The sequence below is a fragment of the Podarcis filfolensis genome, assembly GCF_964270895.1.
Source record: "Podarcis filfolensis genome assembly, chromosome: 11".
Lineage (NCBI taxonomy): Eukaryota > Metazoa > Chordata > Lepidosauria > Squamata > Lacertidae > Podarcis > Podarcis filfolensis.
Window position 1 is genome coordinate 28,317,209 of NC_139613.1, and position 14,057 is coordinate 28,331,265.

A 14,057-nucleotide genomic window follows, 5' to 3' on the forward strand; every position below is an offset into this window, starting at 1 on the left:
CAAGAGTACACTCGTCCCTCTTGCAGTTTCCAGCAACTGGTATTCAGAAGCATTACTGCCTCTGACCATGGAGACAGACCATAGCCGTCATGGCTCATAGCCATTAATAGCCTTAGAAAAGCAGCAAAGTGATTTTCTGTTGAGACACCCTGACTGAACAACCCTATTCTGCGGAATGTTAACCGCACAGATTAGGTATTATGCCTAAAGACAATACAGCCTCTCAGATCAGGGATGGAGAAGTGGATCCGGTTAGCAGGCCAGAATCTTAACTCCTCTGTCCCCCCATAGGCAGGTAGGTGAGTGGGGCTCCTCACCTGTCACCCGACATGACAGTGATGTCAGGTGACCAATTTGCCTTTGAAATCAAACCACATGGGCAAAGACATAGTGCTTTGGAAGCACAGATAATCAGATGAACTTGAAGAGGTATAAAGCTTTTTAGCTCTGCTGTGTCTTTACCTTTCCTACACTTGACATCCTATGAGATAGGTGGGAGTGACTTGGCCAAGACAGCCTTGCAGGCCAAATGGGGGCAGCTAGTTAGGCCTATGGGCAGGAGTTTCCCCACGGATGCATTACAGGATCCATTGCTCTGCCGTGCATACAAGGAAATCTGCACAGGATGCTGTTGTGCGCAGGTAAGAAAAGGAACGATGCATGCATTTGCAGAACAGACCTACCAATCTATTTCCACATTCAGAAAACACAATGTGATGTAGAACAGTTAAATAAGTTTGTCACCCAGAGCTTGTTACTCAAACATTAATGCTGCAGTGAACATGTCCCCCAACCTAAATAAAACTACTGCACGTGGTACTTGCAAAGCTCTCTTCTATAGAAACAGGAATGAGGCATTTTTCTGCTTCTGTATCCTGAATGTCTAAGGTAACTAGTTGTATGTGGACTTTAGAGCCATATTGAAATGACAGTAAACATTAAAACAGGACAATGAAGTATAAGTAGAAAAGACTGCAAACAGTGTCCAAGGTGAAGAGTCTCTCTTATTTGGTTTTTTTAATAGAAAAAGGTTAGACATAGCTCAGAGTGGTAATCCTTTTATCTTTTCAAATGCTATTTCTATTTTTTCTAATTCAAAACTGTTTTTCACACATTCTTTAATGAAAGTGTATTCACAGAAGGTTGTGTACATACATTTCAGAGATTCTTACAAGTTTTAATTCTCTTATGGAATATGCCATCACTTTTCCATGTCTATGTTGCCTTCAAAACCTGTAAAACTCTCAACATTGTAAACCCAGTAAGGTTTCACTGCAAACTTCTAAAAAGATAGCAAGCATTTTAAAAATGTAGAACTTAAGACAAATTGTTAGCATAAATCTGGCTTACCTTAGTGCATGGATGCAATATATCATTCGAGGTATGTTCTTCCTATCATAGACATCTGTGGTTTCTGGATAGAAGATCTAAAGAGAAAAAAAGACCCACCCACCCCAAAACATTAAGAGTTATTTCAATAACAACATATTTTACATCCAGCCAGTCCCTGACACAGATGAATGATGAGGAATAGTGGGAAGCACTAGCCGGGGAACGCCCATAGGAAATCCCAGAAGCTGAAGACTCGGAGTCCAGGGATTGGTGGTAGGACACTGAGGAGAGGTCAGAGGGGGAAGATTGGGAGGAGGTGCTGAATACTGAAGGGACAACAGGGTTTAGTGAGCAGGAGGAACCTGTGACAGGGAGCTGTTCAGACTCTGAGGCTGAAGCAGAGCAGGGAGGTCAAGAAGCTGCTGAAGAATCCAGTGAACCTCCTTCTCCTGCTGTGACAAGTTCCCCTTCCCCTGGTCTCTAAGAACGCACAGGGTAAACGAAGACAGCAGAACAGAGATGGGCAGACACAGTTTGAGACTGCTTGGGAAACATCCAGAAAAGGAGCCTTAGAAGGCGTGGATGGCAGGGATCTTCAGTCCTCGCAACTGCTCTATAGGGGCAAGACCTACTGGGAATTGTTTCTGACTTGTATTGCCTTGAATAAAGAGTTGACTTCATTGACTCTGGTTCTTCCATCTAACTCTAGCTCTGACAAGCCTGAATCTACTAAGGTCCAGGTCAGCATCAATAATAAAAATTCAAAAATAAGTAGTGCAGAAATGGGTCAGGCTCCTTAAGGATTATTTATTTGAAATTATGAAAAAGCAGCCTGAATGAAAAGCACCTGTTAGCTATTCATGCATCACACTGGGTGCTTTGCTATATGACCTACCAGTTCTGATATTCTAAGGCTTGTGTAAGACTTGTGTAACATTCATTTCATCACAGGCTCTCAATTTGCCCCCAGATGCAAGGCTAAATGAGCACTACTGCTGTTCCAAAACCTTGCAGAAACATCAGAAGAAAAAGCACACCTTATATCAGTATGTTTCTTAAGGCATCAAACAAAGTATCCTGCGTGGGCCACACAGGGGTGGGGCAGAGATATGAAGCAATAATGCGAGCTGTTGACAGTACTGTACATTCAGTTGCCTAAGTCAGGAGCCTCTGAGATCTGAAAAAATACTTTACAGAGTCCCAAAAAAGTGGGGGGGGGGGAGACAATGGATTTGAAAGGAAGTGGAGAATCTTTGTAGATGTGCTATAAACACAAATTATGAAATCACAAGTCCTCAGAGCTTGCTTGCTAAGCTTGTGTTGATAAACTTGAACTGTGAAGTGCTGTTAATTCCCTCTTTAGAGACTCTGGCTTTATCCATTGTTCCCATCCCTAATGCCAGGTCTCCTAAGCTCATATGAGCTGTTTGACCCAACAGCACCTACTGAAGCCAGCTGGAATGTAAGCGAGCCTGTTCATGTTCTGCATGATACCAGCTGCCTTGGCAAAAGAGGGGGAGCACAAGAATTCCACCTCCTTCACTTAGATGTCCCCCCCCCAGTTTTTCTACAAGTTAATAATTCCCAAAGTGCCAACTTTAGTTTCACTCTACTTTAATTGATATGCTCCTGGAATATGTCTTTATTTTAGCAAACACCTTAAAATTTGGGCATAACATACAGTCAAGGTTCAAATGCTTACTTTAGGCAGGCCGATGGACTCCATTGCCCTTAACCATTGCACAGTATTATCTGTGTGTCGGAAATGAAGACCTGATTTCTAATGAGAAGAGAAAGAGAAGAGAAAGGATTAATCTGTTATTTCTATTACATGACATCTAGTCCAAGTCTTCCCTGCACATGAAATTTGAAACACTGTCAAAATCTGTGAAAAGACAATCTATAGACAGTTGTTATAGGACAGCGTGAGCTACAAATATTTAATCTACTTACTCTAGAGTAATGCTGTTGAACACGAAGTCAAGAGCATTGTTCAAAATTGTTTGAGAAAACAGAATTTCTGACTCGGTATTATTTGTTGAAAGAGCAGTATAGAATGGAAAGCTTATTTCTGGCTGGCATGCCCCTATTTTTCTCTTTTTCAATATTTGTACACAAGGTAAAAGGCTAACATTCTACAAATATATTTAATAGTTCAGAATGCTGGGTTGTTTTTTCAACACATAGATTTGCCTAGATCAATTTAGGGTCAGTGGTGGTGCTCAGGTCAGTGTAGTGAAGAAAAGTTGCTGCAGCCTTGCCTGGTACTTCTGCCACTATTTCTGCAGAAAGCCTGGGGAAAATCAGGGCCCACAGGCATTCTGGGGAAATGAAGATGGCAGCTGCTCACCCCCTCCACGTGGTAAGCTCACCCCCTCTACATCGGGGGTGGGAGGAGGAACCAGAGTGTTGGTGGAGGGAACCTTCCTTAGGGTCCCCTCAGATCTGATGCTGTTCTGAGGGGTCATGCTGTTATACAGTGGTACCTCGGGTTACAAACGCTTCAGGTTATAGACTCCGCTAACCCAGAAGTAGTATCTCGGGTTAAGAACTTTACTTCAGGATGAGAACAGAAATCATGCCACGGCGGTGTGGCGGCAGCGGGAGGCCCCATTAGCTAAAGTGCTGCTTCAGGTTAAGAACAGTTTCAGGTTAAGAACAGACCTCCAGAATGAATTAAGTTCTTAACCAGAGGTACCACTGTACTATAATTCTGAGGAAACCGTGACAGACAAAGCAACTGCTGAACTAGTATAAGAAGTAAGCATATCGTAAGTATGCCCTTTACCTTATAACGTGCTTGTTCCACATCATAGATCTTCTTGTCAGAAACTAGCTTAGGTGCAAAAAACTTTGCCAATTTGGCAAGGTAAACACCATTCCTTAATCCTTCTTCCAGTTCAGTAGTTGGTGGCAGCTCTTCATTAAGACAGACTTCCATCCACCTGCAAATGTGCAATATAAAACATTCCAGTTTTAACCAGTAGCTTTAATATGGTAAATATGTTATATTCACGATGCAACTCAACACAACACTAAACCACAAGTATCGTAACCCCAATGTTTAGCCAAGATGCAACTAACTGAGGGTGAGTTTTATTTATTTTATTTTAATCCTTTGTAAGCAGCATCTTTTTAGTTACAGTTTGTTCCTTACAAGGGGGAAATAAATGTTTATCATATCAGCATCTCATGTATACCAAGTAAACTTATTCTATTAAAAAACACACCCACTAGCGTAGCCATGTAGGTCTATAAGAAAAAACTCCAAATTCCACAGCTGGGCAACATTTGGGCAAATTTTCAAGTTCTTCTGAACTCCTCCAGTAAAGTTTTATGCAAAGCAGGGTATGGTGGAGCAGGGAAACATTTGAACTTATTCCTGGACACTGCATAGTACATGAAAATTGTTTCATGGAGGCACATACTCTCCAGAAAACTCCTCAGGAAGCTACAAAACAATTAATCATCTTAGACAATTTCCGCCAGAAACAGCGCTGGATGAGATGTATCAACACCTACAAATATAAAAGTCTATTATGCTAGCACAAAAGCTATTGCAATGGTTACTCTTTGCCAGTTCAGCCCACAATGTTTATGCTTAATGAATGGATATATTCCAGAGTGTTTAAGTCATAACATTTCATTAATATGGAAAAATACACACACAATAGACATGACAATTTATCTTGCAGAAGAGGAACAGGGAGGGATTAAATATGTCCCGACACCTGTGAAAATGAAATTTTCTTTCTGCGGAACAGTTTTACTTTTTTTATACACAGCTGTAAAGAAGGCAGATGGAGCAGGACTTTGTCTGCTGCAAACTTAATCATAGCCATTCAAACATGACTGTCACCAGCTCTTAGAATTATATCTACTATAAATATCAGCAACACAGCTCTTCATTTATGACATCATACCCATAATTTGGCAGAATTTATAATGGAGGATGCTGGTTGACCCTTCCAATAAACACTCTAAACACTGTATCTTTTAATTATTCTGACACTTCAGCATCTCTTAATTCAACATTTAGCCTTGTGCCACAAACTAGAGTATTAGGAAGGACTGAGAAGGTTGGGGGAGTCAGACCATTTTGGAAGATAGAATTGTTTTCACTGCTTTGCTGCAAAAAAAGAGATGGGTTCCTCTATCAGAACAAATGGTTGCTTTAGAAACATCAGTTTTACCTATAAGGTTCACACTGCTGGAGGGTGGACTGCAGGTGATGCAAAACTGTCCAGCACTTCTGTTTCATATTTACTGCATGGTTCAAGTATATTAAATGCTTCTAGTCCCTATCAAAAGCCAAACACACATTTAGGCCAAATAAAATGGGATGCAATTCTTTATGCGCACACACGCAAACAAGGACAAAATGAAACTGAACACTACTTTTTCAATTTTAGTAGGGGAAACTAGTGCCTGTCACTCCACCACCACATTCTAGACTAGTACCTTAGCTGGCATCAAGCTACTTAGCCCTCTTCAGTAATAGTAAAGAAGTAATGATAAACAGATGCAAAATTTAAAAATGACAAGTCTAGCAAACCACTGTAAAATTGTGGTTCCCTGAAAGTCTGTCCCCAATGCTTGTACCCGTCCCATGTTAAAGATGGGAGCGTCTCACACAACCTTGTTAAGGGGTTGTGCAAAATTCTTCACTAGTTTTTATTAAGTTCATTTGGTTGCAGCATTCTTGAGCTAAATGTAGTTATTAAAGTGAAGATGTGCATCAGTTGTATTCAGAAAGCATCTACCATCATGTGAATAGATTGCTCTAGTAGTCAGCATTGTCAGAATTTTTTCAGCTGGCACTATGGCTCATTTGTTTAAAATGGATGCATTGCACATTTATTACCAAGCGATAGAAATACACTCTTGCCAGATGCCTGGTTCTATAATTTGCCTGTAAGTCAAGTCACAAACGCCAACATTTCTACAACTACTGCATCTGCAACATGAGCATATGCATAATATCTGCAGAATGCTAAACAGATCCCTTATCTCTATTTGTCTGTAATAGCTTTGCAGCTAATCCCATTACAAAAGTAGGTTCAGATGACAAGTGTTGTTTTCCTGTACTTCACATGACCTGTTTCCAAGTGGCTGCTTGATCAACTTTGGAGTCCTCAAATTCCTAATAAGCATTATCTTCATGTACACAGAGACCACAATCTACCTTAAATATGTATAATAAATAAATTCATTTAGATGAAGTTGGGAGCCCCAGATCCTACTTGAAAACAAGCAAGTAAGCCATTATTCCCAGCAAAATGTTTGCACAGACACCTTTACTTTAGAGAACGTGAGACATATTTGTAGCCATGATAACTGATATATGAGATTTTAATATTCTTGAGACATTTTTTTCAACATGTTAGAACATAAATTTATTTTTCCAGAATCACAGCCACATTTGTTGGTTTTGCTGCAACAGACTAAAAATCCTGTGGTAACCTAAAGATTAATAAATTGATTATGGCATAACCTTTCATGGAATACTGTACTACATGGGGCCTTAAAGGCAAAGGTAAAGGGACCCCTGACCATTAGGTCCAGTCGTGACCGACTCTGGGGTTGCGGCGCTCATCTCGGTTTATTGGCCGAGGGAGTCTGCGTACAGCTCCTGGGTCATGTGGCCAGCATGACTAAGCCGCTTCAAGCGAACCAGAGCAATGCACGAAAACGCCGTTTACCTTCCCGCCAGAGTGGTACCTATTTATCTACTTGCACTTTGACGTGCTTTCGAACTGCTAGGTTGGCAGGAGCAGGGACCGAGCAACGGGAGCTCACCCCATCGCAGGGATTCAAACCGCCAGCCTTCTGATTGGCAAGTCCTAGGCTCTGTGGTTTAACCCACAGCACCATCCATGTCCCACATGACTATTTGTTATAATTAACCATGTACCGCATGACTCTTTGTTATAATTAACTTGATCATTAAATGGGAGGTATAAGACCACATTTCACACCCTTGTCCCAAACTAAACTCTGCATCCATCAAGGCTGTACACACCTTTTCAGAAGGAAAGCTAATGTGATTAAGCATTTAACTGAAGCTTGCAAGTTACTCAGGGTCACTTCACCCACAATACTCTGTGCTTCAGATCCTAAAGGGGAAGTAAGAGAAAGCCTATTAAAAATGTCAGCCCCAAATTCTCTGGCTCATTCAAATTCTCCAGTGACCACACCAATGCAAAACAAGAAAGTTAGTCTGAGTGCCAAAGGAAATGCAACAGTCATGAAGCAGGAAATCTGAAACCACCGATATCTAACTAAACCCCAAAACAAGAAATCGGCTTTGGAAGAGATTTAGCAGTTAGCCACATGAGAATCCAAGATGAACCAATTATATCTAGAGCTGTCTAAAGCCTCAAAGTAGAAGGTGGCGCTCTGGAACCAGGAAGCCAAAATTAATCCCCAAGAGCAATTACGATTGGCATAAATTGCAGTATAAACTGTCAATTACAGCCTAATTTACTGCAGGGAGCAGACAGGAGGGGGAAAAATAGTGAGATAAAAATTATGAAATGTTTGCCCATTTCAATTTTCTGTTAGGAAGAAGTGGTTGCAGGGGAAACATTATTCCACACCTCCCCCCCCCCAAAAAAAAACCCTGTCTGCTGTCATTGTTTTGTAGAGTGATTTCAAGTCAGATATAGGATTTTCCAGAAAGCAATTTAGCTTGATTTGGCTATACCAGGCATAGGCAAACCCGGCCTTCCAGATGTTTTGGGACTAAAACTCCCATCATCCCTAGCTAACAGGACCAGTGGTGAGGGATGATGGGAGTTGTAGTCCCAAAACATCTGGAAGGCCGGGTTTGCCTATGCCTGGGCTATACTTAGGGCAAATGAAGCCTAATCAGAGTGAGGGCAATGTATTTTGAATTGGCACACACTTTAATGCTATTCCACATATGCAAATTGTATTCAAGATAACCAACCTACTCCCTTTCAGCTCAGTCTTAATAATCAGAGATCACTTTTACACTCTTTCTTCCAATATTGGTCCCCAGGAGCAGGGGCCAACTGCACAACTGCCAAGAAAATCCCACCCCCCCTCCAAGGCTGCAATTAGTCAGGCATGCCAAATAGTATCTGCGTGTTCTCCACTTCGAGCAAAAATGGGGAAACCTAGCCCTGAATACCACTGAAGCGCAACCACATCATTCTCATAATGTGAATATTATGATCCCCTGTCATATAGTTCACACAATCCAATTTACAATGCAATCAGAACCATGTCTGCTCACAAGTACATACTATTGAATTCAATGGGGCCAACTCTCAGGCTTTAGTTTAGTAACCCAACTAACTAAAATTGAAGCCAGATTATTTAAAAATTTGTCACCTCTGACATGATTGAACCTGGTCACTCAGGTCCTCAATGGAGGGCATGTTCTATGTTCCAGCACCATAAGTGGTGTGGTAGATGGGCATATAAGAGATAGGTTCTCATCTGTGGTGGTGCCACAGAGGTTGTTAAATCCCCTCTTAACTGGTATTCAAATGCAAACTGGAAAACATTGACATTTCTGATTGGAATACTCTTTTCTTGCTAGGCTCTGCCTCCTGCTGTTTCATCTGCTGTTCTGCATTTGTTCTTTAATTTATTGACATGTTCTTAATTAACTAAATATTAGCTGTTGTGGTGGAGGGCAGGTCTCTCATATGAAAGAAAGGCAGGGTATGGATATTTTAAACTTAAATACTGCTTTCTTCAATTGTACTTTGCAAATAGAGTTCTGCCTGGGACACAATTTCACCATTTCAGGCAAGTCCAATTGTCTGTTTTAGCAGATGCTTTGTTTATGAACATTCATTGTGGGGGGAAATATATCCAAGCAAAAATATCCACAGAATGTATTTAGTTTTAGAAAACAAAATAAAAATGATTAAATCATCACCCCTAGAATATGTTTATTTTTAAAAAACACACACCAGTGCCTTTATATACAATATTTGGAATTATTTATTAACGACTAGCAATTAAACATCTAGATACATTAAGAGAACTTTCACCAAGAGAGGAACTGGACTGCTGCCAAACTCCAAGGTAAAGTTCAGACCAGCTCTTCCAAAACAGGATGCTGAACTCTGTAAGGAAGCATATGAAGGCATGTTGGAGAAATTGCTGCCACCATTATTCTCCTAGACAGTTAGAAAGTTTACTGAAACTATATAAGCAGACAGTTGCAGCTTTAGAGAGGGAAGGTTCAGAACCTGCTGAAGGTACCCCAGCTACAAAGAATTGGGGGGGGGGGTTTGCAAAGAGGAGCAACAAGACTTCCATAAGGAGAGTAGAATGTAGCATAATTGATAACTGTTCACACAGATTGGACTGTTTGTGCTCTCCACACTAGTTCTCTAGGGAATTTTCATACAGAAAATAATTCATGCAGAAAGTGCCCCACCTGTACCCTAAAGTGTGATATTGAAAGGAGAGCCCTGCATCTCAATCCCCATTTACAACTATTCTAAATAGCCGATGGAGCAGCCAAAACCAGATATTCATGTGCATATCCAATACTCCACAGACACAGGATATTTGCCAAACCTAATCAAATGAGCCTTCACCTAGCATATTTAACCCCTCTGCCTGTTAAAAACGTGTTCTGTGAGCTATCAACACAATTATTTCAAGCCAGAAATGTTACTCAGAGTTTTAGCAAATCACTTGCGTTGTTCAAATATTTACCTTACTCCAAAAGGTTAAAAATGACTGTACACTTTTGAAGCAGCACAATTGCCTATTTCTTCTTTGTCATGCAGCCAAATCCACCATCTCTTACTAAGAGACTTTCATGAGCAGGATGTAACAGACAATCAAAATGGGTTGCTTCCTTATTCTGTAACAGCTCTGTTTAGATCATGCTTTTTAGATTCTCACTGAGAAGTAAGAAAGTACTTTATTCTCGGATTAAATACTAAGAACTCAAGAATCACCAAAGTATTTTACATTTACTTTAAATCAAGTTTAAATAGAGAAGCAATGAAGAAATATTAACATTTGCAATTGTAGGCTGTGCTTAGCAAGTTAACCATGGTCACTATTGCTCCAATCCCCAAGTCCAAAACTACTAGTCTGAAGAATCACTTTTTAAAAAATCAACATTATACACCCTTATTTTGACCTATAATGCTCTAGTAGGGGGCTCTTCTCCCAATTATTATTATTTTTAATCTTTTCGCAAAGCTTTCTTATACCATGTTGGCAGAGGAGAACAGAAGGATGATGAGATGCCTTTTCTAATGTTCTGCCAGGCATTTTCCGAACATCTTCCTGTTTTTTTTTTCATCCTTTCCAGGCTGCTTCCGCTGATCTATCCCTGAGAGCATGCTGCTCTTTACCTCTGACATCAGTAAGGCAAAGCTCCCCTTTGACATCAGTAAGGCAAGAGCTATGGAGAGTTTTGTGGCTGCAGGCAGGGGCTTTTAAGGGGTAAAATCTTCTTCTTGAAGGTAAAGGTAAAGGGACTCCTGACCATTAGGTCCAGTCGTGACTGACTCTGGGGTTGCGGCGCACATCTCGCTTTATTGGCCAAGGGAGCCCGCGTAAAGCTTCTGGGTCATGTGGCCAGCATGACTAAGCCGCTTCTGGCGAACCAGAGCAGCGCACGGAAATGCTGTTTACCTTCCCGCTGGAGCGGTACCTATTTATCTGCTAGGTTGGCAGGAGCAGGGACGGAGCAACAGGAGCCTACCTCGTCACGGGGATTCGAACTGCCAACCTTCTGATTGGCAAGTCCTAGGCTCTTAACCCACAGTGCCATCCGCGTCCTCTTCTTGAAGAGGTAGACCTGTTGCCGGAAATATCCGAGGGCTCCCTTGGACAAAAAGTAAAGACACCAACCAGGATAACTTGGAGCAAAACAGCAGCCTGTAGGCTTGGCCTTTATTGAACTGTTGCAACAGGGTGTTCCCCTCACTTGCAAGAGAGAGGAAAGACCCAGAAAAATAGTGTGCAAGGTCTTATAAAACTTTTTGAAATTCCCCTCCTCTAGGTCAAGCCCACCCCCAGAAACATCATGCATACATTACAGAAAGGAGGGGTTGAGGGAGGAGTTGGTGGTAACCTGAGTGTCTTGTCACCTGGCTAGTTCCTCCTTTCCCCCCTCCCCATGAGTCACTTCCAGGAGACAAAGGGGAGTTTGCAGTTTCCTGCCCCCAGAGGGAAGATCTGATCATTGTCCTTTGTTTCAGTCCATGCTGAATCCACTCCCATATGCAAGTTCTTTGTGATCTTGATTGTCTTCTGTCTGGGATCATCAGGGTTGGCATAGCAACTGGGCAGGGCTCCTGTGGATGTGCTGAGACGGTGAAGGGATTATGGCTGACCAGGACCAAGGCACCCCCCTTTGATAGTTCTTGTCATATGGAGTAAAATAAAATGGAACAGTGCAAATCCGATGTATGGTTGATTTTCCATGAATTTATAACAGAAATGTGGCGAATGTAGTGTGTGAGTGTGTGTGTGTGTGAAGTTTGTACAAACAGAATGATTGGGGTGGGGGGTTCCTGCTACAGTTCCCCCCTTCGGAGATAAGATTGCAAAGGTGGCTACTTTGCAATCCTTTTCTCCGCACAATTTAAGGTGGTAATTATTAACCTGCTATTCTCCGTCCCAGATGCGTGTCTCCATGTGTACCTGAAAGGGACTCGGATGTCATGCTTCTTAAGGACATTTGCATAGAAATATAATGGTGTAACAGTGCACATAATTAGACTTAGGATATCACGTAAAATTAATATTTTGTTGTTCAGTTACTTGTGGCACTCTAGTACCTTGGAAGAAATATTTTCTCAATAGTGGCGTATGCTTTACATTTAGCAGGAAGGTCCACTAATGACTGAAAAATGCAGTTTGCTTTGTCCCCCGCCATTTTTGTGTTCTCAGGTGTCAAGGTAGCTCTTCTGTGGTCTCACACCGGCCTGGTGTCACAGTAGTGGCAATCCCTGGTGAATCCACTTAGGGCTTTCATATTAACCATGTTGCCTGGCACTCACCCCAGCTGGCACAGGTTTGGGCACGTCATGAGGGAAATGTCCTTGCCTTGGCCATTCTATGGGATTTTATTATTATAGGCTCTGGTCTTGCAGTCATGGGAAGTTGCTCACTTGCACTTTAAGGACCAAAAAGCTAATTGCAGCCTGGATACACTTGCCCAATTCAAAATGAGTCCAATTTGAATTTATCTTGCCCCATGGTTCCCAACTTCTCAAACCAATCTGTTAAAGGGCATTTGTCCAAATAAGTCAATTTAACTCTATAAGGGATTATTCCTGCTAAACCAAAGCATATGCACTTTCATGTATCTTATCAGCTTCTCTTTGGTTAAGCGAGTTTTTGGCACATTTTAAAATGGGTAGGGAAGTTGGCAGAGTGCCAGGTGAAACAACTAAATGTGGTTATAAATTTATCTAGTTCTAAACATTGGACTACATAATAGCCTGGTCTGTTAAAAAGCATAAAATGTATGAGAATCCTCCACTGGGTTGTAAGGAATAAGACATTAAACATAAAAACAATTACACACAAAAATAGCCACAAAAATAGCCCCCCCCCCTTCCCATTTGTGGAAATAACACACTTGTCAGACACATTTCAACATTCCTACATAATAACACATAATACAAAACAAACTAATTAAGTATCAGTTGCATATCTTGAGACAATTGTGATATTTTATGTATGTATCTTTAGAATCCTGGAGCACAGTCTTGAGGTTCAAAAGTGAGAAGATGTCCTTAGAATTCTACTCCACCCCCCTTTGTCAGCCCCACTTCCCCTTTGAAAGGATTTGCTGTGGCCACTTTGAAAACTTTGGTGTCTGTTGTTGTTGCTGCAGGTAATAGTCTTGTGGTGGCGAAGCTTTTCATTGGATCTGTAGTAACACATCTGTAAAAGTGATATCCTGTAAGGGGCAGGACTTAAAGACAGAGTTAGAAGGGGCAAAAAGGCAAAAAAGGATGTCCTTCAATTTACGTGGGAAGCTGCAAATAATAAAAATCTTAGCGGATTAAGCATTTTATTCATTCCAATATTATTATCACATTTCCATATAATTACTGTTATTATCTGCCAAGTTTGTTTGCTTTCCTTCACTTAGTTTGGCTGTGGAAGAAACGAAGGGACAAAACCTTTGTTAATTTGAACACAATTGGCAAGTTATTAAACTTTTTGCTTATGTGGGTCCGAGTTCACGTATCCTGTTTTAAAGGGGGAAACAAAATTTTTTCTTTCTTTCTTTGAAAATCTCTGTCAGGAATGCTGTTCCTATAATGCACACAAAGCCTGTTGTAAAAGTTAAATCCTGTGGGGGGGGGGGGACTAGTCAAGAGTGGAACTCACAGTGGGAGCGTTTTGATGTTTACCTGTGAAAAGAATTTGGCATGTTAAGATTTGGAACCTGGAAAGCTCTTGACTTTTGATGGGCTAGGTTTTTGTTTTGTTGTTGTTGTTTTTTATTTTTTGTTTTTTTGTTTTTTTTTTTACCCTTTTGTCTTCCGTAGCCCCTGGGGCAAAAGACACATTAAGGGTAATTTCCCTCAATGGTTCCAAGTTTTACATAAGGAAATTTGGATAAGTTTCTCCCTGCAGCCCAAGCTCTCGAAACCTCCTCTTCCCCCTTACAGTTCCCCCCTTCTTCCTCTCTCTCTTTTGTGTGTGTGTGTGTGTTGTTTTTTTTTTTTTAAGCTGATCTAGCCTCTGTGCAT

The 14,057-nt window shown here is 41.2% G+C and overlaps 1 protein-coding gene across 2 annotated transcripts in view; it reads right to left on the reverse strand.

The window, feature by feature from the left end:
- Positions 1–14,057, reverse strand: part of IQGAP2 (IQ motif containing GTPase activating protein 2) — a 130,189-nt gene that overhangs the window by 53,009 nt on the left and 63,123 nt on the right. For both annotated transcript variants that reach the window (XM_083577344.1, XM_083577343.1), the window contains exons 3-5: positions 4,121–4,277; positions 3,035–3,112; positions 1,351–1,427 (exon numbers count right to left, since the gene is read on the reverse strand). In XM_083577344.1, coding sequence (XP_083433470.1) covers positions 1,351–1,427; positions 3,035–3,112; positions 4,121–4,277 — 312 coding nt within the window. The remainder of the gene's footprint in view (positions 1–1,350; positions 1,428–3,034; positions 3,113–4,120; positions 4,278–14,057) is intronic.